The 26,179-nt window shown below is 45.1% G+C and overlaps 1 protein-coding gene across 1 annotated transcript in view; it reads left to right on the forward strand.

Moving 5' to 3' along the window:
- The window catches only part of LOC105690372 (suppressor of lurcher protein 1), a 251,708-nt gene that overhangs the window by 94,723 nt on the left and 130,806 nt on the right, over positions 1 to 26,179 (forward strand). Inside the window, exon 4 of the mRNA XM_012408103.3 lies at positions 6,615 to 6,832. Within this exon, the coding sequence (XP_012263526.1) occupies positions 6,615 to 6,832 (218 nt within the window). The remainder of the gene's footprint in view (positions 1 to 6,614; positions 6,833 to 26,179) is intronic.

Consider the following 26,179-nt stretch of genomic DNA (forward strand, 5'->3'; position numbering starts at 1 on the left):
GCCGTTACCCTCGAGTTTTATGTTTCGTTTAAAGCTTTTCAAAACGTCGTTCGAAGCTCGGGTGGACCGCGCAAAAAGTATTCACGATTTCTTCATCTGATTTCGAACCGGCTGGTAACTGAAAAGGAAAATAATGATTAACAACCGGCTAGTGTAAGGTGCGTACGTTCTCTGTGGACGGTTTCAGCGCACACTGGTTTCTTTTGAAACGAGCGCGATTCGAAATACTTTTTGATAAAAATTGGGAATCAGAGTCCGCTCGTTTTGACGGGGAACGGCTGAATGGCTGACGCCCTTTAACGCGTCTACAGAGAATTAGATAATTTTGAACGAGGAGCGTACAGGCGGCTGGTTACGTGTTCGTTCGATCGTTACCGGCGTTATTCACGAGGGAATATTAGACGCGACCTTTGACCCTTAAGCCTTTGAGTAAAGCCGGGCTTTTGGCTGGTTGGTCGGTTGGATAGGAAGCGATGTCGTGCGGGCTACAGAATCCGAGGATTGATTTTTTTCCTCAAAATACATGTATTTTAATGGTTTGCCGACATTCGTCGATTTCAACCACGCTTCGATGGCTAAGGGCGCGAAAGGGAGGAAGAAAAATAAAAAAAATAAAGAAAATGAAATAAAAAAAAAAAAAGAAGAAGAGGCGGAAGAATACGCGGAAAGAGAAGCTAGTTGCCCTAACCGGCGGTGGCAGGGGATCCTGTAAAAATGTTGAACTTATTTATTTATTTTTCTCATACGAAACGACGACGAGGTCGACGACGGCAACTACCACAAAGACGTCGGTGCGAGGAGCAGCTATCGTATTTTTAAAAAAGCAAAGAGCCTCGAAAACGGAAGTCGCAGCGGAGAGAGGCCAATATTATAGTAGGATATAAGCAGCGTCGGAATATAAAATAACCAAGATTTCTCTAGCCCAGGGCGATAACGTAGAATATATACCAGTATAAACACGTGTATTATGTATCAGGGGAGGGCAGGGTGTGTGTCGGACCACCAGTTAAATTGGACCACTCTGTATAGCGACTACATCGCTTGCCCCGTACTTTCCTATAGAGAGATCCAATTTATTCCGCGGTTCAACGTACACTCTTTCCTCCCGCGTAACGCAAAATGTTTGAATAGAAAAAGAAAACATTGTTATGATAAAACTTTTACTTTTTTTTTTTTTTTACACCAGCCCCCCCGAGGGGCTGCGATCTGATAATCGCGCGACGGCGAATTTTTCCACGTCTTCGTTAGTCGTGCAATCCTGGAAAAATATTAGAATAATATGAATTCCAAAATTGAAACATTTAAAACTTTGCAAGGGCGTTCCGGTCGTCGAAAGTTTATTTCAAATCCACCCGACCCGATTATTCTATCCGGGAGACACCGATGTAGATATATATGCGTTTTACATGTCAGAAGAAAACTTTTCATTTGTAATCGCGACTTGGTCCGCGCCACACCTAAACGACCGAGCCATTTGCGGCTCTGGAATTCGGAGCAGAGTTTCCTCCTACAACACTGTCTACGTTCATACATACGTTCGTACGTAGGTAGGTACGGTGTATATATATATACACATACTAGAGACGATACAGACACTCCAAAGTATCCTCTCGTCACCCTCGCGCGTAGGCGTGTTGCAGACCTTTTGCGAACCCTCCTCGCGTGCGATCCGACATTTTGCCAGAGGGTCGATTTCTCCCGTATTCCATTAACCACCCTACAGCCTCGTTAGCCGGTTAACGAAATTCTTCATTTAGAAACCCTTTTTACGAATATTCTTTCATTCCCATGCTAATCTATAAAAGACGAAAAAAATTAATTGAAAAAATTTAAGAAAGACAGAAAAGCTGAAATTTGGATTTTCAAAGGTCACTTCTGTTCACATTCATTTCATTCCTCATTGGCAATCCTTAAAGGTAAGGCGGCTGACGGTAAACCGATTTTCTCCTACACACGGCATCGCTTTTTCAAAAATATTTTTTAAGCTTGATGGACCTTTTAATAACACTAAATTCATAAATCCCATCGAGATATCTCAAATTTTCTGCTCCGAAAAAGTGAGAAATTGGCGATCACTTGAACGATTTTATAAATAGATCAATTTAACTTGTGAATTCGGATTCCTTAGATCAAAATACATAAGAATAGATCGCAGGACACTTTTCTGACGCATTTATCACTTTCACGTTGATAACTGGTCCGAGCATGGTATCCGAACCCCTCCAAGACGTCGAAAAGGTTCCATCAAGTTTTAGAAAAATTTTGGAAAAAGTGGCCCGTTTGACCTGGGATGCCCCATACATTATAAAAATATAAAAACCAATCTTGCGGCATCGAAGATGCAACCGTAAAGATCGAACTTCGGGTAGTCTTGTACTCTCCGGGGCATATAATTTATACGGAGATAAAAATCAGGCGCACGAGTCCAACTTGAGAACATAAATATGGGGAGCCTTCGAAAAAAGGAATCGGGGAGGGGGAAAAAAAAAAAAAAGGAACGGTCAAGTAACGAAAAGACGGGGTTGAAACCACACTTGTGAGATATAGAGATATCGAAGCGATTCAAAACTCGTACGTAAAAGATAAAAATAAAACTAACCACTTTTTATCTTATCGTCCTTTCTGCTATCAAAGGTGCGCTCTTTTTTATGCATGATAAAAGCTTAGGGAGAAAGTTTTCGCCGAATGAAGATCGCTTCGGATAGCTTAACCACATTTTCTTTATTCACCTAGGAAAATCTTCGAGATTTTATGTAAAATTTGAACTTCTTTCTACAATAAGCTAACGGTAATCAAACTTTTGTCGAGTGCCTTGTCTACTTTTTGATCGTTAGCAGAGTCGGGTGTACAGGTATATCATATTTATACCGATCCAAACTCCGTTATAGGTAGAAGTTAAGACTCCTGCATCGGGAGGTCAAACTATTTAAAGTTGGAATTGAAAAGCCAAGAATGCAGCGAGCTATATCCACAGTCGGAAGGTATACCGTGGGAATCGAAATCGTCTTCTCTCGTCCGTAAGAAAACTGAAAAAATTCACATCACGGGATAAAATAAAACGAAACAAATTAATCGCGAAAATTTCAATCTTACAATCAGTCGATTGTTCGCTAGATAAAATCTTTTCCCTCAAAATCGTACGTGTATATGCATTGTACACGTTAGGTGCGTGTTTATACAGGTATACGGACGTGTACGTGAAGGTGAAATAAATTTTAAACGTAATATTCGAAAAACATTTTTCACAGTAGTCCCTTGGGCGAAAGATGTCTGGCGTAACGCCAGTCACAGAAGTACCCTCCTCACACTACGACGCTCTCTTATAACCCTACGAAATCTCGTCGTCGAAAATGAACGAACACTCCATAGCAAATGTGGAAGCGGGTCTTCTTGTGAAAACTTTTTAAAGTTTCCGCGCCTCGCTGCGCTAATCATTCCCCATCTAATAGCCACTCGAGTTCAACCTCCCCACCGCATTATACGTACGGTATATGTATACCTGTGTCCTTTTTCCTTTTTTACGCCACTTGAATTTTTCACCCTCGCACGTTATACTCTTCTAGGTATACGCGCGTGTACGAGCGCACGTCGCACACAGTCAATTGGAATTTTTCGAAAATTTTTTATTCTCCGGTACGGCGCGCTCGGACGGCCGACGTTACGGCGTTGAAAATTCTACGTCCAATTGAATCGGGTGGATAAGACAATTTTTGATCGATGATACGTACGGCTGCGACTCGAGGGGGAGTCCATCGAAGCGTTTTAGGTGTGGAACGAGGGGGAGATTATAACGTCGTAGGTCGTATAGGTGGAAGGTATAGGTAGGAAGCTGCAAAGCTAAGAAGCTCGTATAAATCTTCGTTCCGAGTTGCAGCCCTCCTCCTCCTCCTTTTCCTCGTTTTCGCCCACCCTCTGCCCTCGGAGGATATAATTTCACACCCTCAGGTCCTCGTCGGTTCCCTTTCGGTGTCTTCTCGCCACCTATCACCTCGGCTACTTCATCGTAACGTCCTAGGTAACCACCTAACCTCTTTACCCTTCCTCACCTCGTCCCCTTTCCCCTTTCCACCGCCAAACCACCGCCCTTTCATATCCTGCGCTCTAAGGCGCCTAGTCTATCTTATTACACCGAGATGACAGCCGTTCCTATACATTCGAGAGGCCGAAACTCTCAGACCATAGCCACCATCCACCGGCTGATAGGCCAATTTATATTAATCAGCCGTTCGCTCTCTTTCTACGGGGAATCTGTTGGGGAATCTTTCTTCCTTCCTTCCTTCGCTCGGGTGTACCGCTCCCGCGAAATTGACTGAATATTTCGCTCCGTCACCCACGGCTGTACTGTCGACCGTCTCGATCGCGACGTCGTACGTACTTTGAGATCCATCCGACCTTCGAATAATCGCGTTTACATCGTCCGCTCCGAACGAGCGCGTCTTCGCATCATTGAAATTAACCGTTTGATTAGCCGATCTGTTCGGGTGTACTCGTCGCGAATCGAGGTACAGAGGGCTCCGCCGAGGTTCGCGCCGAGGTCGAGGGGCGGCAGGCGGCGGGCGGCGGGCGAGAGCTCGGAGGCGGGGTGCAAAGGAGCCGGGGACAATTGGCCTGTCGGAGAGATAGATGAGGTTGACCTCGAGAGTCACGGCTTCGGAAATCCCGACCATCCCCGTGCCCAGAGATTATAGCCGGCGTCAGAACCGTCGAACGGGGTTACGGCGTTATACCTACGCCACTGTTCTCCGGACGACGATACAGGGTGTTTGTAATAACGGGGCGGCCTAGCGTCGAGGGTCCTCGGAACCCTCGTACTTTTTAAATTTCAAAACTCCGCGGGATCTTTTCGCGGTGTTTTGCAGGGAAAATCTTTTAAACAACGCCTAGAAAAAGGTAGACAACGTTCTCGTACCACCTCGAACATATACGGATCGCGCGTACGCGCCGCAGCATTATCTCGCAGCTCGGATTAGTCGAGGGATTTGAACAAAGGTGTTAGTTACAACCGCGAGACCAAAAAATCGTCGTCCTTTCGCTTTATCTGGACAAATTGTAAAGCGAAAACAAACTAAAACCGAAAACAAACTAACGATGTACCAGATTCTGTTTCAGAAACAGAAATAACACGATGTCCCATTGACACTAGTCTCCCGATGAGAGCTTTTTTCACACGCGTACCATTTCTTCGTCAGCTGTATCTTGGGCTGCCGCGGTATCGGAGATTGCGTGATTTACAGATAATTTAGTGGTCAGTTATTATTCCGGCCTCTATCGATCCGATAATGGCAATGACGCGCCCATCCGATGCATGGCCGTATCGTATTCGATTCTGATTCGCTATTCCATGTGACAATGGCTATTAGCTATCGGAAAATATTAATATCACGTCGTCGTTCGCCTCGTCGGTGTCTGTTCGACGTTCGATTCGATATCAAGTTTAAGATCGTTACGATTATCTGGTGGAAGTTGAAATTTCTAGTCCACCTCAATCGAATGCTCGGTGTGCTTCGAATATTCTTTCGAGTATTTCAGGGTTCTCCGTACCACGCATTCCGTCGCGTGGAAATTTCCGGATCGACGTGCGAAGTAAAATATTCTACAAATTGATTGATTGAAATATGCGTACGAACTGACGTGCGGAAGATATAATAACGTATACATATGTAAAGGACTTTCTTCGCTCTCGCGTCGTTATATCGTAAAAATAGATAGGTATACCTACGAGAAAAAAAAAAAAAAATTATTCAAACTAAATAAAAAGAGAAAACGAAAAAAAAACGGAAAGTCGAGAAAGTCTGTAGGATTCATTTCTTGGTATTCGTTTATCATTTCTTCTCTTTCCTCAATTCCATGTCTGCAACTTTTTCACCTCGATCTCGGGAAAGTTTTTTTTCATCGCTTTAAAACCTACTGGGATACTTAAAGTACCTTGCGGAGGAGATACGTCCGTGTAGTTTCGGACGATAAAATTTATTGACCAGCGAGAGATCGGACCGGAGGACCGGGTGCCCGGAGAAAACAAAAAAGTAGGGAAAAGGGAAAAGAAAGGAAAGATTCACATATGCAGCGGGTTGTAGTTTCAGAAAAGGAGATTCGCGTCGAAGTGGATAACCTGTTACTCGGCGAGACGGAGAGAGAGAGAGAGAGAGAGTGGGGGACCCGGGGTGGAAAAGTCAAAGTAAAGAGTAAGACTCCGAACAAGAGATTGAAGACGGAATAGAAACTTTATCCAGTTTGATTGAAGAAGCTAGAAAACGGTAGTAGATACGTACGGAGACAAATGAAACACGATAAAGTCTAGGGAAATGTCTCCATTTGTTTGTCACCCTCGGATTAATCCCATAGTATATTGATAGGTAATTAGATGGCGTTGATTGGATTTGAGCGTCGAGCACTCGATAGCGGTAGACGGTGGTAAAATTTAATCCCTCGCAATCTCCAACTTTATCATCCGATTTGCCGCGCACTTCTTTCTCCTCTCCCGCCCTAACCCCGGCGGTCCGATATTCCTCCCCGAATGAAACGAACTTCGTTAAACGTGTACTCAACTTTCAGACACATAATTACGGATGTAACAATCCTGTTAACGAGATGATATATTTGCGAATTTGTTTCAGTTGTTCCAAGGGAGATTTTCTCAAGGTGTTCCTGCACTTGGAGAGCAAGGGTGTCTCCGAGTACACACCTTGGTCGGGACTTTTGTGCGGAGGGTTGGCTGACATCCCGGCAATCTTCTACAGCTCCGGACCAGTCCTTATATTTGAACTACACACGGAAGGAGGTCCTTCGACAAATGCCACGGGATTTACCGGCAATTTTCGTTTCATCGACAGACGTGAGTCGCATTATTACAACTTATCGCCCCCCCCCCCCCCCCCCTTTTTTTTACCGCCGTTTTACACCGATGGAAAATATTTTTCAATTCATAAACAGACACTTCGGAAGCTGCGGTAGGAACAAAAAAAGATATTTCGAAAATATCGATCGGGATCGACGGCTCGTTGAGTGGCCATTAAATTTCGTAAATATCCAGCTCCGCTTTGTATTCCTATCCAGTGCAATAAAACGAAGGTATTTTCATTCCGCAACAGGCGGAATTCCATCGCGCTCTCATTGGTTGCATACGATGATCAATAACCGCCACATATAATACGCGATCTAACGGGCACAAAGGGCTTAATGGATTATACATCGATATCGTATAGATTAGCCGCTCGGTTATTTTTCTGCTTCGAAAATTGAAAAGCACGTTTTTTATACCGCCCGCGCACCGCATAATATCATCGCGTACACCCATTACCGTATGTTTTTGCGGCGTGTAATACACGCTCTATTGGATTTTCTTTTTTTTTATTTCACTAGCCCGTTCCTCTTCCGACGCTCTTTCGGTTCCGTTCAATTTTTTCTACCTCTCCTTTTTCGATTTTTTGCAATGAAAACAGCGCACTCGTATCGGAGATCAAGTTGTTCGGTGGCAGCTCCTCGCGGTCGTGTCTCACCCTCGCGTTGACGGCCGGTGAAATGTTCATTTTTCTTTCGCATCGCCGCGGTCGTCGCTAAAACGACCGTTCTGTCGACCGTTATTCACGCCGCGGACACATAAAGAGACAAAAGAAACGGTGAGTGAGGGATACAAAAAGAGCGAAATACGCCCCTGACCGCGTCCATTATTGTATAAAATCTACTCCATTTACTCTATTATCGGTCTGAATTAGCAGGGCACGATTTTTTAATCAGGGCATATCGCAGAATGGGTTTTTATTACCCGGTGGTGGATCGTTCGATCGATTATTTTGCGGTATGTCGTTGGAAAAAAAAAAAAACTTCAAGCTGGGGGGATCGTGTTTTTTCGTTTCTTTTTTTTACCCGATGAAAAAATAATCCATTAAGACCGTCGTCGGTATACATGACCGAAATACTTATGTCAATCGAGCGAGGTTATCATGACAAACAATCTCTTGAGTAAAATCCAATCAACCATAGATCCCGAATTATCCCTCTACCCTAAATTTCGGTCGGGTCCACGTCGCCGGAAACAACTCGAGTTTTATTTTATTGGGGAAAAATTCAGAGCCTCCGCCATGACTGTTTTGGATCAGGTTGATAATCTTCGTTGGTTACACCGGATCTTGGCTAGTAGTCAGTTGTTCGATTACCCCAACTTGAGTTTTGTCCTCATGCAGCCGCGGGGTCCGATAAACGTCAACTTTATTTCACAGAAGGTTCGGAGAATCGGAAAAAATTTGTTCTCAACGAGGGAGAATTGAAATCTCACAAATTCTCTATAGTTGCCTCTCAAAAGTTGTGCATTGCGCTGCACCCGAAGTGCAAGAAAAATCCATCAAACACTTGCGCTCCACGGTTCGGTGGCTAACGTCGACCTTCCACAACGACGACGACGACGACGACGACGACTAGTATTGGCTTTTGGCTCTATGGTCGAGAGTTTCCGGAGACCTTAGAACTCCAGATTCCGTGCTATTTCGTTGTCGACATCACTCGAAGCTCTCACTCATCCTCTTCGCGGATGCTCAGCAATTTTCTCGATCCATTCGCGCCCCCGATATACTATATTTCTTTGTCCCGCGCAGTGTCTGTAATTTTTTTTTTTTTCATTTCTTTTTTTTTTCCATTTTACCCAATGTCAGCATACATCGGAGTGCAACGGCATCTCGTACCAGTCATCGGGGACTCTTCGTCATTTTATTCCTTCGCCAGGACTGTAATATTTAAAACCACGTAGACCGACTCTATTTTTCATTCGGCTGCATTCGCTGAGATGAGAAAGAAAGATGAGAAAAAAAAACTTTTTTTAGCTCCCTGGAAACGGAACGAGACTGATCCTAACCGGACCGACGTTGGAAGAAAATGTTCGCGTGTATCTCGGCCCTTGTTCGAAACGGTTAAAAGGTATACGGGGGTGAACCGGAAATGCTTGACTCTGTGACGAAGCGGGTAAAACTCGAGCCGGAAATAAACTGGATTAAGACTGACAACCTCTTAACGAAAGCTGTTAGAGCCGGTTGTGCCGTACCGCGCGCTCAACGGGCGAGGATTTTAAAAAAAAAAAAAAAACTTTCCGTCGCGTTTGTCGGGAAATTCAGAGATGATAATAAAAAACAAGGAAAAGTAGAATATTCTTAGATCATCGTATCGATCGAGTAATCGTAGGCTACTACGAGCGAAAGAAGTACCGCCATTACACGTACGAACCTCCCCCTTATTTCAAATACGGGAATGGACTCCGTTCTACCGTAAAGCTGCCCTCTTTAAGAGGGTATTATCTCGCTCGCTCTGGGGACCCGTCGGCGACGCGATGGCGTCGCGACGACGAGGAGCAGAACCGGAGCGTCGCTGCTCGTCGGTTCCGAATGGATGAAGCTACGCCAACGTATCGCCTATATCGAGGGCTAACAAACGGTCGAGCGTATTCCGCAAAAAATCGCTAGGCTATCGCGAACGAGCTAAACCGAGGGCGACAAATATTTTTGCATCCGCTGCAGTCCGTGATTCTTCAAAGTACGCCACGTGTTGTCTCGGGGAAATTTTCCAGCTTCCTACGTATTTCCAAAATATACCCTCGGTGGCGGAATCGAGTCCGATAACGAGTACAAGCCTGAATCGGAAATACGGCGAAGTTGACTTCTTCATTTTTTGTTATCCCTTGTACATTATCTTCGGTTTTCTTACATTTTTTTCTTTTTTTTTTTTTCGTTACCTTCCGGTCTCGGCCGAGCTTAAGATGCCTCAACGTTTCACGTCCATCGCCGAATTCCTCTGACTTGATACGTCTTTTATTTGTTTTTTTTTCCCCTTCTTACTCCGGCTTTCGGCGAGTGTATCCCCATCGTCCAGACGTTTCCCCTTTTAGCGTCCAACAGCTACTGCAGGATATTGTGTTGCCTTCATTCCGCTTCCATTTATTCCAACTCTAAGCCGACCGAATTCAATCCTCTTCATTGGCTTATAAATGTTCATTTTTTTTCCTTCTGGCTTTTTCCGTTCTCTATACTTTTTTTCTAGCTTCCAAGTTGACTCTTCATTGTACGATATACATTTGTATTTTATTACACGGGAGCGAACGAAAAAACGTGAAATCGAAAAATGCTTTTATCATGGGCGTGCCTATGCGGGCGTGGATGTTTTCTTTTTTTTGGCGATCGATGAGATTTTTTTTTGTTTTTTTTTTGTTTTTTTTTAGAAAAAATAAATTCTCGGAGCAAGAATTATTATTTATCCGGCGATGTCATAATATTATCTCGGCTGTGTAATTTAGTTTTTTTTTTTTTTTTTTTCCCTTTCACGTTTTCACAATTAATCGTCCGTAATATCCAACATTTATCGTCAGCCGTGTAAAAATGCATGTGGAGTGCGCTCGGTACGGAAGGATTTATTTCAACATGATTCGAAATTCGCTGGAATCACTTGCGCGTGAACATATTTATTCGAGCTTGATCACAATTTTAACGCTTACGGGACTTGATCGCGTACAATTGATATTTCACTTACTACGGACGGGAGGCGAAAAATACTCGTCCGACTCCCGAGCCAAACAACATTACAGACTGATTCGATGCTCGATTAAATTCTTCGTCGAAATTCATCTTTGATTTTTATCCAGTTTCCGTGAATCGGAGAAGCAGATTTCATATCTCTAGGCCTGGCACGTGTTATTTTCGCCCTGAGATTCGTACAATGGAATGATTGGTAACGGTTCCGATCGGTCCACCCGTTCAATTTTATATCTGGACAAAATTTCGTGTACGAAATTTGAACCAAGTCGACGTTACGATCTGATCCGTCGCGATCGAACGTCTCGGTTAATTTTTCGATCTTTTAACCGTGAAATTGTAATTACATTTGGAAAATGAAAAAATATAACGATAAAAAAAAAGAGAAAAACAGAAAAAAACTGAAGAAATCTCGCGGAAGGCGGGCGAAACGATCTTTGGGAAACGCCGCGGCGGAGGTCGGGGGCGAGGTGGAGTGGTGGAGTGGGGAGAAGACTTCCACCATAGACTAATTCATTTACCAAGCTACTTCGCCCGCGGCCTCAATCTCGCCGAAATTCAGCAATTAATGAGAAAATTGCGAGTGCTTCTCTTTCTGTGACACTCCTTCGTTCCCACGTCCTTTGCATGTTCCTATGTAATATGTATTACGTCACCTTCGGGCTCGGTTCAAGGCCACCGCACCCGACGTTGACGCCTCGGCTGGCAGCCGGTTCCGACGGAGAAATAGCTCCGACGTAAATCCTCCGATCGCTCCGACGCTTCTTTTTCAGCGACTTTGATACATTCAACGAATTCATCCTGCGGGGATTATTAGCTGCCCGAATCGGCGGTCGGCGTAGACGACGTGGGTACCCCGCTTCGCGTGAGTTCATGATTCCGATGGAATTTCTGTATAGGTATATACAAGACGCTCGATTCAAACTTTGAAGGATTTATGAGCCAACTTGGGTCCCATAAAACCGAGAAAATTTAAGGAATCTCTCTTTACCGTGCGTTTAGCGAAATTTTCGATTTTACGAAGCTCGATAATTTGATAACGTTTAACGATAATATTCGCGAAAACCCTGGCGTTCGGCCGAAATAATTTTCACCGCTTATACTCCGCGGGTCAACCAGTCGAGACACGGATCGCGTATATTTCAGCCGCTCCATGATAAATTTCCACTTCGAAATCCCACCACGTCTTTGCTATTTTTTTCTCTCTCTCTCTTTCTCTCTCTCTCTCTTCTCATATACCCAAATCGCGCCTCCGTTCCACGCACGCCTCGATCCATCTTCGTTAATTTTTAAGTGAAAAAAAAACAAGAAAAAAAAAAAAAGAAATAGAAAACTTACGTCAGACCGGATGATACACGGCTGTACATGGTCTATACTTAAAGACTCGATATCCGAATGGTAACTCACTGCAGATATCGTAAAACTAAATTGGTATCAACGTAAACGCCCTCCCCGCCCCGATGCAGAAGTAATCGGTAAAGTGCAGGCGGCGGTAACGAAAATGCAGGTAGCAAGGCTCCGCTTAAACCGATTTCCGTTTGATCGGACACACCCGCGCGTGTCAGAGGTACGTTCGTTTCGAGGCGGGAATCGGCGAGATGTCCGGGGATTCGCCGAATGTCGGAAGAATGTACCGCGTTTCTGGGATTACGTCTAATTGTTGTACGGTTGATCCTTGATACGAACGTTGCAACGAATTGCGGAAGAAGAACCGCGCGCCATTTCTGTTTGCGGAACGAATTTATCTCCGGTATCTCTCTGGGTGTGGTCGTACCTGTGTCGGCCGTTAACCAGATATCTATACCGCGCGGCAAAGCGGGGAGTATTTTACTTTAACACCGGTCATTCCGGGAATGACGTTAGCCAGCTTCGGGGGGGGCTTTGCGAACTGTAGTTTGTTGCGGAGTCACCGTTGGTCACCGACAGGGCTAACGATCCGAGGAACTTACTAATCCAATTTAAGTTGGCCAAAGATTAAGCCGGAGATTCCGAGGGTCAAGGACTCGCGACGCTTCGACCTCGCCGATCTAATCTCTCGTCCAACAAAAACTTATACATAACGACCGACTCCGACCCCCTCGCTCGACATGCGTGCCAAAAGTGGATTACGGAAACACGCGCGCTCCATTCCTCGTGCAACGCGCGTCTCACGCATCTCGTCGCGGTATAACATTTCTACGCGTCGTATAACGATCCAGAAGTTCAACGATCCCGCTATCGCGTCCGCACGTTTCACGGTTTACTTCGGCAGTTGGAACAAGAGGAACGGATATGGTATCCGAGCCATGATCCGTCGATACCGAACTTCGTCCAGTTTCGCGGTCCGGATCAACGACGCGAACTTTACCTCTTCGTCGACTCGATTATTTTCACTTTTCTCCCCGTCGCGTGGACACCGCGAAGTCGGTCGGACGGCGCGTAACACGATCGCGTGGGCGAGCCACGCTACCGGCTCGACTGTAATTCGGAAGCGTACGGCACGATATTTGTACGGTACGATTCGCGCGTAGGAATTCCAGTCGGCCGTGTCAAAACCCGTCGTCCCCGCGGTTTATACACGGGATCATCCCGACGATATCGTGATAACGGTCTTTAACTAAATTGTACGCCGGGTATTACGGTAGGCGAATTTTCGTCGACCCCACGTGGACGTTGGGAGAGCTGAGGATAGACGAGGGTTGAAATTTCGAGGAGCCCGGCCAGCTCACCTGACCTCCCGCGGAACTACGTGAGCCGAAAGTGTCGACGCTTTCGCGAGCTTTTTTTTGCGGCATCCGCCGTCTCTAAATAGCGTATAGATTACCGTGCATTATACACACGTGTGGATGTAGATGGCGCAATTACGGGCGGCAAAACGCAGCCGGGCATAGGTATACCTTTGCCAACTAATTGTAAGTTCCTTCCGGTTCCTTGCCACCGTCGCTGGCGCCGCTCCTCCTCTCGGTGCCGGTCCTCTCTCTGTTCCTGCGGTTTCCCGGTTACTGCTGCATAGGTTCAAGACTCTAGAGCTGATAAGCTCGCAATCTTAAGGGCATTACCGAGACCCAGGCTGATTGAACTCTACCGAACTGTAGCCACCGCATTCGCTTCTCACTTTGCATAATCATGCACCTCGCGTCTTACCATATCTTCCGAGATCTCGAGATCTATATATATATATATGTATATGTATATGTATATATATTTATACATGTATATAGGTATACGTGGGTGTATATTTATAAGGCGACAGACGGAAACGCTCCGGGAAATCTACTTAGGGCGACGCGTCTACCGCGAGTTATCGTCGCGTCACTCACTTTCCTACGGGAATTTCATTAGACCGCTGAAATTTCAGTGTTTAATATCGAGTTAATGGAAACCGAATTATAGTGTTCAATGACGAGAAGAACCTTTGAAGGATCGTCCCGTACCGATCGTTCGATCGTCGCGTCAAAGCAACCGATTTCCGTTCGTTTAAAGCGGACGAGCCCCGCGGATTGAAACTCCATCTTTCGGTTATCTCGGAGGGCGGAATCGACTAGAGAGAGAGAGAGAGAAGAAAAAAAAAAGAAAAAAAAAAAAAAACAAGCGCGGAGAATTAATTTACGTTCAACAAATGTCCTCCTCGATTTCGTACGCGGTATAATTTACGTAGTGAAAAATCGGGGTGGTAAAAGGGTCGGAGTGAAATATGCAGTGAAATCAAAACGGAGCCCGCTTGACTCTATTTTCGAGGAGGTCAATTTTCAAGGGTGACGAGAACAGCCGAGGGAATAGGGGGCTGTGAGGTAAAAAAGAAATTTGGTGGTCATCGTTTATCCTTGGGTCAATTCTGAGTAGTATTCCTCGGAAGAAAAGTGGCCGGAAAACGGTTAGGAATCGTGGGCGGGGGGGGGGGGGGGGGAGAGCTGAGAATAGAGAAATCGAGAACGGGGAGGAAAACAGCAGAAGACGAAAAAAGAAGGAGGAATAAGGAAGGGGGAGGGGGGAGAGTGGAGAGTGGAGACGGATATTGGTATTAAATCCTGGGGCTCCCCGAGGGCACGGCTCTTTATTGAAACGGTCCTCGCGGACCGGCATCATGGCGTTTTCAGTTTAAGGCGAGTACCGGCTACCCTATACCGGCCATTATAGGGATTTCATAATTTCGCCGGCGATCCAGATCCGATCTATGTTTGGACCACCTGCGGGATACGGTGAAATTACATTGTCGCAATTCGCGATGTATATATATATATATAGATATATTTATACGTATACAGGACGGTTCAAAAGTAACGCGAAAAACCCGTCGGGGGGATTTTTCATGGAAATCCCCAGCCGAAGTAAAAGCTTTTTCTCTTTCAGAAAATACAATAGGTTTTCAGAAGGGTTTTCAGCGTTGAATTTTCCGGATAAATTCTGCAGCGGCGTTGTATTTTTCTTCATTTTATTTGTGGTATTTTAATTAAATCGCCCGTTGTAGACGCTGCACCGAGCTTTGTGATTATTAGTCATTTAATTTCGAGCTGTAATTCTCCGGTTCAGCAAGTGCGTTCTTTGATAGATATAAATTATTTATCGCAAAAACCCTCCGCAAAACGGCTATAGAAGTAATTCGATTTTTGTAATTTGATTTCCGCTCTCGTGTAATCGAAATGAGAATTACTTGGAACGAAATAATATACGAATCGCTGCAACCTGGATGCCTACACGTATATCGTCCGCGTAGAATTATCGATGACAAAGCACTGCAATATTTGGTATCAACAATGTACTCCGTAATCCCAATATTTTACCTCGAAAATTGAAATATTTGAGATATTACAATGGGCGTGCGCGCGGTACGGACGAATATTCGCCCACATGATACAGACATCGACTCTTCGTGCTTTTTCTAGTTTTTTACTTTGGTACACCTGACCGAAAAAGCGTCTCCCGGCGGTTGAAAAATAACTTATAATCCGGCGCGGGACCACGCCGACAAACTCCCTTCTCAAATTCTCATCTCTAACCGCGATGTCATTTTAAAATCTCGTTTCACCCCCCCCCCCCCCGCTCTCTACGCGTTCGCACGTTCTATACGTTCTATACGTACCACCGGAGCTTCTCTCGCTACAAAGAGAGGGATCGCGCGGCTTTAATGGCTGAGCTTCGGCATCCGCTTTCCTTCCCCCGCGATAGTTATGGCTGTCACGTTTTAAGATAAATATAACGTTATTACGCGATGCTTAACGGAAGTAGAATGCATTATAAGCTCGAGCAGCGGAGGTGAAGAAACTTCCCTCGCCGCCGCGCCGGTGTCGACCCGTCCTCCTCGTCTTCGTTCGCGTTCCGATCGAAAATATACCGTTCGATGCAAGGGTAGGTAAATTAATTCGGCATGTTCCCGCGTGCGTACATATGTTCGGTAAAACGAAGGGAAATCGTTTCCGTCTAACAAGGAACGACGCGTAGTTTGATTTTTTATTTTATTCACGTTTCATTTCGGCGTCGGCCGTATGCACGAGGAGTACCCGACCGGGGATCGTTCGGTGTCGGAGCAACGCTCGGAGGATCTGCTTTTTGATTATTCAGCTCGGAAATTTCTCTTGGGCTTGCCTCGCTCGCGATAAAATAAGCTTTTTCGAAAAGAGAGCTGCTACCGCTGGGCGGTCATTTTTTGGCGAACGAAAACCGTGCGGGGATAAAGTAGCGCGCCGCGCTGTACCTACCTGTACGTGAAGAAGAAATACGGCAGCGCAAGACAGCCTGCACGCTTGCCGCGGTGCGAGCGAAAAAATAATTCGCCCGCCGAGGAGACAAAAATGCAGCGAAATCTCGATGAACGGAAAAAAAAAAAACATGTAAAACCCGAGCATTCGTTCGACCAACCTGCGATGATGTACCTGCGGTGAAACTGAAAAGTGGGTCAAGCGCACCTGGGTGTGCGTTGGGAATGTGTACTTTTCCAAAAATCAGGCATCCGTAAATGGTGATCCGGCTTGGAGTTTTTACACCGCGTTGTATCTGCAGTTTTCGCCATAAATGACGGAAAAAAAGAGATCTTCCTTTTTTGTCCGCCCTCTCGAAAACCGTAACCGCATCGCTTCGCAACAATGGAATGGCGCGTTCCCCTCGTCCGAGTAATCCTTGCGGAGTATCGTCGCGGGTATCCCTGAATTAAACGTACATCGATTGGATATATTATTGCGAAATTCATAATACGCGACGGGGAAGTATACGCAGTTCCGCGGTGCTATAGCGTGTTTCTGCGTGGAGATAAATTTCACCGGCTCGCATAAAGCAAATTCGGGCCTCGACAGATCCGCCGCCGCGTTCTCCGCGTTATAACGCTGCACGCAAATCGATGCCAAGTTTCGGAGGCAAATGTAATTCCCAAGATAGTAATCAATGGCACCGAATCCGTTCAGCTTCACACCTCATAAATTGTATTAGCACCCGATAGGTCGGATGATTTCTCAGCTGAAAATTTACAACGGAATCAAGTACCGGCTTTCTACTTTGCATTTCGCCAACTCGTAACACGTCTTTCGGCCCGGCGAAGATTTCACGCGTTTCCTCTGTTTTTCTTTTTCTACTCTTTCCTCCGATCGCTATCAATTGCGACGCACCGTTTGATCGCACGCTACGTTGAATTTTATTCCCCGTTAATTAGCGCTGATCGTTAATACTGATCGGATCCGCCCGCGTCGTGTATAAATTCGCAGAAATCGTTTTTAACGTTCGCCCGCGTGGTCACGCGCATTTTTCTTATCGCGCGGGGTGTTTAATTGATTTTTCCTTCGAATTTAGAAACGTAACGCGCCCGCGTTTTCCCTGAATTTATACCATCGGAAACCCACTCGTTTTTCGCCCTGCCTTTCGTGCGACGCGACGCGACTGTTTCCCGTTGTCTCCTCTTGTTTGCGCGTTTGAATTTTCTCCATTTCTTTCCATCAAAGTAACGAAAATTGGAGATGGGCGGACGGATGGTTGAATGTGTACGGGAAACGCGGCCTCCCCGTGTCGGCGCGTGGGCCTCGGCGGGGGCTGCTCTTGTGAAAATGATAAAATGAAAACTTTCTCGTAAACCGTTCGAGATTCCTCCTCCTCCCCCTTCCCCTATATTTCTCTTATTTTTCTCTCTCATTTTCTCTCTCTCCCTGCCGCGTTCCCTTTGTCCCTTTGCGCGGGCTCTTCGAATGGGTACCAACTTTATTCAATCGTGAAAATATCCTCGTGCGTACGGGGAGCGGACTCGACTCCACTTCGCGCGGTGCTCGATATAAAATTACATTATATTGTCTCGAATCCAATCAACCGTTCGCGGATTTCCGCCGAACCAACAATATCTCCGCGTATACATCCGATACACACTCTCGGTAACAAAAAACGCGTTCCTCGATACAACGCTCGAACGGGGTCAAAGTTGTTACGCGAGGCTCGGGGCGCAGAATTATTTTCACCGTTGAAATTCGCGCGTTAATCCGTTTTAACGAAAGAGGTTTTCAGATTAATGCCCGCCGAGCGAAGTACCCAGGCCCAAGGTCATTGCGAAGAGGGGAAAATGAAGAGAATGGGAAAAAAAAAACAACAACAACAACCAAGAACGTACGGAATAAATGAAAGAAAAAGGAATAACAAGGGCTTCGTGGAAAAAATGGTGAAAAAATCGAGTGCGGTTAATGTCCGTCGCTAAAACAGCTTGCCGGAGTTCGTTAGGGAACGCCACGTGTTAGCAATTCAGTCCGCAGCGTCGCACAACCTACCGTACTATTTGCATACATATATTTATTTAAATTTGTGGTAATGGAATTTAGAAGCCCGAGCGAAACGCTAGCGGTGCGAGCGACTCGGCTCGATTTGCTCCGGTCGGGCGTACGACCGGAGTAAGGGGGCTCTCGAGAGCTGACGATGCTCAAGCGCAAGGATGATCGTCGAATGTTGTTCTAATTTAGTCGGCACGCGTCGTTAAGCATCGAGAGATTACTCGAAAATGATTTAAATCCATGGAAAAAATAGCGGGGAAAACGTCGGGGGGAAATCGAGGAGACGCGAAGAAGGGTGGACGAGAAGGGACGGGGGGGAGAAATTTTTTTTTCGGCACAACCATTTAACCGTCGCAAACAGCCCCGGGGACGAATCGTACTTTTGAAAAGATTTTTTAAACTCATTAACAGGCCGGTGCCGTAGTGACGTAGCTTTTCAATTAGTTTTCTTATTTATTTACCCAGCCGTCAGTTACCGCGACTCCCTTGCCCCGAGTTGTAACGTTGACTTGCATAGGGTGTACGAGGCGCACACGTATGTATGTATATAAATTGAAAGAACTACAAGGTGGACTTTTAATTGAATAGTCATTAACCGGCACCCCGATCCAGTTGGCGTCAGACCTTATTCGAGACGTTTAGGATTTCCTCGAGAACTTCAAATCAGACGCGGACGTGCATGCTTGAGCTCTCAATTAGCGATATTTTTTTCCCCTTATATATATATATATATATATATATATATATATATATATATATATATATAGATACCGAGACTCTTCCGATGATTTCAATTTTCGTAATTCGGAAGAAATCGCCGTATCTCTTGCGAATATTGTACTTCAAACGATATTCGTAACCGGATTGAGGATATCGCGAAAATTCAGGAAAAACCAGGTAAGCAACAGTAACGCGATCTCTACGTTCGAATAATATTCTCGGTGACCCGCTACCGCGCCCGCGACCGCTCAGGACTTACGGCTCAGGACTTCGGACGGTGGACCGAAGTACGAAGGACTTACGGGGGTCTCAAAGGTAACCTACCAATTATCAATTCTCCAAATAATCCTACAAGGGATCGACGGATATTACGGGGGGAAAGCGATCGACGACGAATTCTTTGGGAAAATGTACTTACATGGCCGCCTTCGCCGTTTGTGTACTTATCTACAGACGTACTCACGTGCAACGTAGCTCGGTTCATTTTATCTGGCTCACGGTTGGAAACTTCAGCGAAATATCGCGCGCGGTATTTTTTTTCCCCAACGAATCCCTCTTCTCCTTTTTCATTCAAATATCGCCTACGTTTTTCAGACCTTTGTACCATTAGGTTTTATTCGCCTCGCGCACGGGTCTGCCGGATAAAAAAGTCCTTTGAAATCCTCGCGTTCGCCGGCCGCGTCCACTTTATTTTTTTCTGCGCTACTTTGCGCTATTACACGATATTAAAAACTTTCATCCCTCGCGCGTCTTCGTGCGCGGGTTTAACGCGCGCCGCCCCGAAAAATACCGTTACCGACCCCGCAGATCTTTCGGGGTTTTCGTCAAAATACAGCGATCTCCGCGCGCAAGAAAACCGTTCCCGGTCCCCGGCGATTTTGTACAGATTTTCCGGACGAGCGTTCGCAGCGGAGAAGATAAAATGCCCTCATTAGAAATGTATACCCTTCAAGTGCGTGTTCCTTGAGTGCGAGTGCTCGTAAAAAGACGATCACGGTTTATCGTCACACGTGGTGACGCGGGTCTAAAAAGTTTTCTTCCATTTCAGAGGAAGTCCGGAATCACAGTTTACACGAACTAGGGGGGGTGGGGAGGAGTAAGGAGAGGTGATAAAAATTGAAATCTCCAGTAGAAGGCGATGTTTCTCAAATATTTAGACATCGTACACTCGGGGGGGGGGGTAGTCGACGTATAAATGAACGAGAATAATCGAGAAATTCTGCCGACGAAAACTACTAGACTATCTCAGGGGAATACTCCGACCGAAATACTCGATATGTTTCCCGTAGAAATTTCAGAAATCGCCAGACTGGAAAACGTCTCACTCCCGGTAGTTCAATAATAAATTGACAAGAAGTGGAAAGCACGCGTGTAGTAAATGGGTGAAGTTCTCACACCGAAAGTTCTCAAACCGCACGACATTTGACTCCCGAACTTTGAGGAGTGACGTTGATTTTTTTTGCTCAGCAACTTCGCCGAAATCTTTTAGCGAGTTGTCGTCAACGTTGGAAATTTTCGATCCGCTGGGCCACGAGAGACGCAGTTTCGCGATCTAGATTAAATAAATTCAACGTGAAACGTCGTTTATTGTTAGGGAACGTCGAAGCGGTTGTTATGCGGAAAGCGAATCGCGGTATTACCCGAAAACGATCGTTCGCTCTGCAAAAGTACGACACAACTTTGGTACAAGGCACTTCGCTTAAATACCCCGTAATTTCGAGCACATATACAATTACTCAGAGCGTCGTCTCGCTCACTCCCGCACTATTCCGGAGGAACGACTGCAGCTACCGTCCGCTATCCCGAGTTTTTTTTTTCGGACTTGAAAAACGTCGAATCGATTGTCGTTGAATGTTGTTCGCATTGAGACAATCGGTGCGAGCGTATCGAGAATTTCGAAGGAGAAAATAATCGCGAGTCAGGCTCCTTGAATATCGAGAGAAAAAGGAAAAGTCCGGAGAAAAGCGTATGGGGCGCAACGTAACAAAAGTTGATCCCTTCATCCGAGCAGTTGTCTCATTTTTCTCTCGTCAAAAGAGAGATTAGCCCCGCGGCAGCTCGGACGGCGCGACGAAAATTTATTCACATTATTCGTACCGACGCCTTTTTATTATAAATAAAACTCTCGAGTATGTAAATACACACAGCCGTCGTGCCTTCCTGCTCTTATTGTTGGAGAATTAAGTTCCGGAGGATGGAGGAGGATTTTGAAGCCTAGACTTTTTTCCTCTTGCCTACCAGGATCTCCGGTTCACTGAAATTTAATTCGCTCTTAATATACCCGCTGTTTCAGCTGTGCGCTGACGAGACGGTTGAATGAAAAAAAAAATAAAAATAATAATCCAACAACGCTACCGCCACACGTCCGACAAAAATAACTCGCCGATTGAATAGCGAAAATTTTTTCGGTACTCCTTTTTCATTTACTTATTTATTCTTTTCCGCAGTAAATACATACGTATACGAGAAATGGGGGGAACGGGGGGGGGGGGGGGGGGGGGAGTTTGAAGCGTTATTTTTCGGAACGTTCAACAAAGTTATGAATGATTAACAACGAGACGACTTCAACCGGTTTGCGTGACGCGGCGAAAAAAAATTTGCTTACTTACACGGGTAGCTTTATAAAAGCTTGAAATGTCCGTCAAAAGTGAAGGAATAAGGGAACGACGAAGAAGGGAACGAACCGAAGTGGAAGAAAAGAGAGAAACAAAAAAAAAAAGAACACGAATCCGAATAAACGAACAACCGCGTACGGCGCGTATACGAAAAATACCGAAGCAAGAACATATATTAACCGGATGTCATTTTTAAAATGATTAACGAGGATTGTCAGGTGTGATAAATTGTCTGGTAAATATCGTATTAGCGGACCACTCAACAAAGCTCGAAGGTTCATAATACCGCATTGTCTTCTGGACAATACCTACTGAAATCCTGCAGCTAGTCCTGTTAGCTGTCACTATACACGCAGAGACTGCCATTTCAGAAACGGCGAGGCTCTGCATGGAAATCCTGCGAGAAGGACGAGGAACGTATCATCGGAGAAACTCTCCCCTCCCCTCCCCGCGCCCCCCCCCCCCCCCCTCTTCTTCCGCTGTCTGCAGCTCTGCCTACTTGATTTAGGTCTCCAGTTTCGCCGATATACCTACCCGCAGAATCCTTACGCACACACACCCCTACCATCCCTACCCACAACAATAGCGATACTTAACACGCAGCTACATACATATGCCTACGGATGTATTAATTTTGCGAAATTGTATTTCTCCGGCGATTATTTCCTCGTTTTTTTTTTCTTCTCAAAGATCGATCTTCGGCATCGAGTCAGAATTACGGTGGCACCGAACTTGGAATTAGGTTGAAAATTTCGAGCGGAATTCCGGAAATCTTCCGTCGGATTCCAAACATTTTCAGATGATTAGGATCGTGTAATTGAACCCACTTGAAGTATAAGTGTAATGCGAAAACGAACCGGAGTAGCGAGACAGGTATGTAGTACGTACGTACGTATAAATTAGCGGTAATCAGAGATACTTTGAGCATTACGCACCCATTTCTCGACTAAATTGTACTCCGAAACCCTCGTAACGAACTTTGCCACTTAAACGAGTAATAAATAAATTATTTCAGATGAAATCCCGGAGGTTCTGTAGTATAAAATGGGCCCGTCGCACGCTCCCGAGTTCATCGTTATACACGCGCACCTGTCGTGAAATTAGGTGAAAATCAGGCTCACTTTTGAACGTCGTTCGATTCCGATCATTTTTTTTCGACAAATCTGCACTCCGCCGGATTCAGAAATTTGGCGAGGAGGATGTCGTTACGGTTGCACGCGAACTATTTCGATCGGTACGCAAATAAATGCGATATACGATTTCCGTATACGTACAAATAAATGCAGTTATTTACATATATACGTATATATACCCGGTGGTACCTGACGTATGTACAGCAGATGGTATGTACATAGATAGTGTTAATTGCTACGGGCAAACATCGACGTCTCTGTTCGACGTCGCTTTGCTACGCGATCGCTATACCTGTATTTATGTACGGTGTATAAATATATACGCGCGTTGATACGATTAATCCGTTTGGCCGGTGGTCGAGTTTGAATTTATTACAAGTATCGAAACAGGGATCACCGTTCGTCCGTCTGTTCGGTAAAGATAGATGACAGAGGCAACCGGGAGGAGGTGGTACGCACGCTACGCTACGTACGAACACGGCCGGCTACTAGATTAGGAGGTGAATTATCACTTGATTATGAAAATCGATAATTGGCAATCGAGCAATGCCAAGTATCACAGCTGACCCGAAGATTAGAGGTATGATTATTCATGAAACTATAAGGCAATTACACCCTAGCGCACCGTGGTTTACGGGGCGCTAGGGTGCCGCGTCCGGGTGAAACAAGAAACCAATCAAGGTGCGCGAGATCGGCATCTCGGATCGAATGTATGTATACGAAATGCGGGGTATACACACGTTTCGGTTTTCGCTTTTTCCGACACTCTCCGAACGGCGAGGTGTTAATCGGATTTCGCGGACTAATTAAAATTGCAGAAATAAAAGTTTCGACGAGAGAGGGTCTCGTCGGGTGAACTTGGAAGGAAAAATATAGGTGAAAGATGTGCGAAAAAAAAAAAAAAAAACGAAGCGAATAAATAAGCGATAATGGGAACATAAAGAAATAGAAGACCGTCGTCGACCCCCGGATATATTTATATTCCGTCTTGGTGATGCAACCTCGGTGAAAATTACTCGCTCGATGTTTATTATAATAAAACTCTTTCATTGTCCCCGGCGTACTACTACTGCACGACGACGAGGACAATTTATTTCAAGATCTCACGGAAGCTTTTGTGAAGTTGTAATTAAACAAAATTATTAATGTTCTACGCGAGACAACTCGCACCTTCCGCGTGGCGCCTCTTCTACCTACCTACGCGCCGCTACGAGCCTTCGTACAGATACACAATTGTGGAACTCCGTCTTTTTGCATTCGTTTGTTCGTCCCGTTGAGCGAATTGAGTGCTTTCATATTTCATGAATAACGTTTGTTCGTCTTCTTTCTTTTATTACCCCCCTGCCCCCCGGTATCGCGTCAATTCTCAATTACTCGCGATTGAAAATGAGCGGATCGTAAGAAGAAAAGGAATTAAAGTAAATCACAAACGGAAAAATGTTTTCTCGCTGATTGAGAACAAGTAAATGATAAAAATTTCCCCGTACCGAAACAACGCTACTTTAATTTGTCATTTGCGTGCGCGAAAATCCAAAATCCGGAGTAGAAGGAAGTAAAAAAGCTCGCTTCGAGCTACGGTGCAGCGGATAAAATAACCGAAGCTCTTTCTCTCGAATATTTTCGTTTTCTTTTATTTCACATGGTTTTTGGTGTTTTTTTTTTTTTTTTTATCAATTTTTTCCTCGTTTTTTCTACCAATTTTACGACGCTACTAAATTTTGAGAACCCGCCTGTTTGTATTGTTACGAATTCGTTGAATATCGAATTATTCGTAGCGAGTTTGTTTTTTCTCTGCAGTCGTCGGTACTGTACGTTTGTTACGCGCATCTGTATTATATGGTCCATCAACCGGCGGGGCGAAGTTGTCGGAATGAAAAAAATGGAGAGAAACGAAAAAAAACAAAACTCTGAAAAAAATTCGCGTCAATCGAAACGAAATGTATCTCTGGTACGGTGAATTCGCGTACACTGCGTAGATGTGACTTATGGGAGGATTTCCGCGTGTAAAACTTTTTATCTTCAAATTTTTTCAACGTCATACTTTTCGGAAATATTTCTTTTGTTTTCAAGACGAGCCCGCCCCTACGTAATAATCGACGAAAATACGATTCGTGCGCCGTTCACACGGAAGATGGAAGTTTGTTTATTTTTTTTTTCTCTTCTCACAATCGCAACGTACGCGCGCGTTAATTTATCGTTAAACGGGATAACGAAGGAGGAGATAAAACGCTGGTTGAAAATTATATTGTTCTCGCTCGAAAACTGTAGCGTTTAAAAAAGCTAGTTCCGCTCTATTATACCCCCTGTAAATTATATATATCCACGGGAGGACACACCTACTGCCGACTAGAGATAAAGCTATTACTCATTGTCGGAGACGCATAAAAGTGGACAGAGGATGTATATGTATTCATAATTCCCTGCTCAAAGTTAAAGTTGTTCGGTGCTGAAGTTTCAAACTAGAGGAGGATATATCGTTGGGTGAGAAGTTAAGTTTTTACCCCTGTATAGGTATACAAGGTGCGAACTTTGTCGGGTTTTTGGTAGTTTATCCGATAATTCGTAAAAGGCTGAAGCTCTTTTTCCCCGGCTATGGTATGGCGAAAAGTTTCCGTACAGAATCAGTACAACCAAGGAAGCTGCCGGAATTCTAGTCACGAAACCGACTCGGTGTAAGTGTAGTCGAATTTTCCATTCCGCTCTCTTTCTCTTTCTCTCTCTCCCTTCCCTCGCTCCTCCACATTTTCTCTCCTCCTCTCCGCTATTCGGCGATGATTATACGAGAGCCACGGGGAGTCGAATCAACTCGCACCGATGGCCACGAGCTTTCGCTTTTCCTATGACGTCGTCGCATGCATTGTACGATTCCGATTACGAATACGGGCGGGTTGGGGGGGGGGAGGGGGGACGATCTCCCCGTTATTCGAGCAACGATAAAGCCTTTGCGGGAGCCGAAAGTTCCGGAAATCTCTCCTTAGTAAGGTATTCGCGTGGTGTTTTTATCGCCGCTGTTGTCTATTTCCGAGTCATATCGAACATGCGACATTTGCCGCGGCAATGGTCTGGACAAATTCGCTTAACATCTAACGCTTTCCATTTCAACGTTCACGGTGTGTACGTGTGCGACACGCGGTATAGGTACATATATTTATCGCGTTTCCGCTCACAGTTATGTACATACGTATATACATGTACTTGGAATCGGTCCACGAAAGCGTGAAATAGAAACTGAGCTTTGTTCCAACTGGGGGGCCTCGAAACGCGATGTTCTCTTGTGTAATTATAAACTAGACTACGCGAACGTTCGATCGGAGTTTTGGATCGGGGAACCTGCGTAATAGTTTCAAAGTTCTGAGCGACTTCTTATTCCATTGAATATTATCTATTGAACGCGTAGTTTTGCGGAGAGGGTGAGAGTATTAAACAAATAGAGACAAAATCGGGGAATACGAATGGAATAAAAACTGAAATGGAAAAGTTGGTGGAATCGA

This window comes from Athalia rosae, chromosome 6 (assembly GCF_917208135.1).
Source record: "Athalia rosae chromosome 6, iyAthRosa1.1, whole genome shotgun sequence".
Lineage (NCBI taxonomy): Eukaryota > Metazoa > Arthropoda > Insecta > Hymenoptera > Athaliidae > Athalia > Athalia rosae.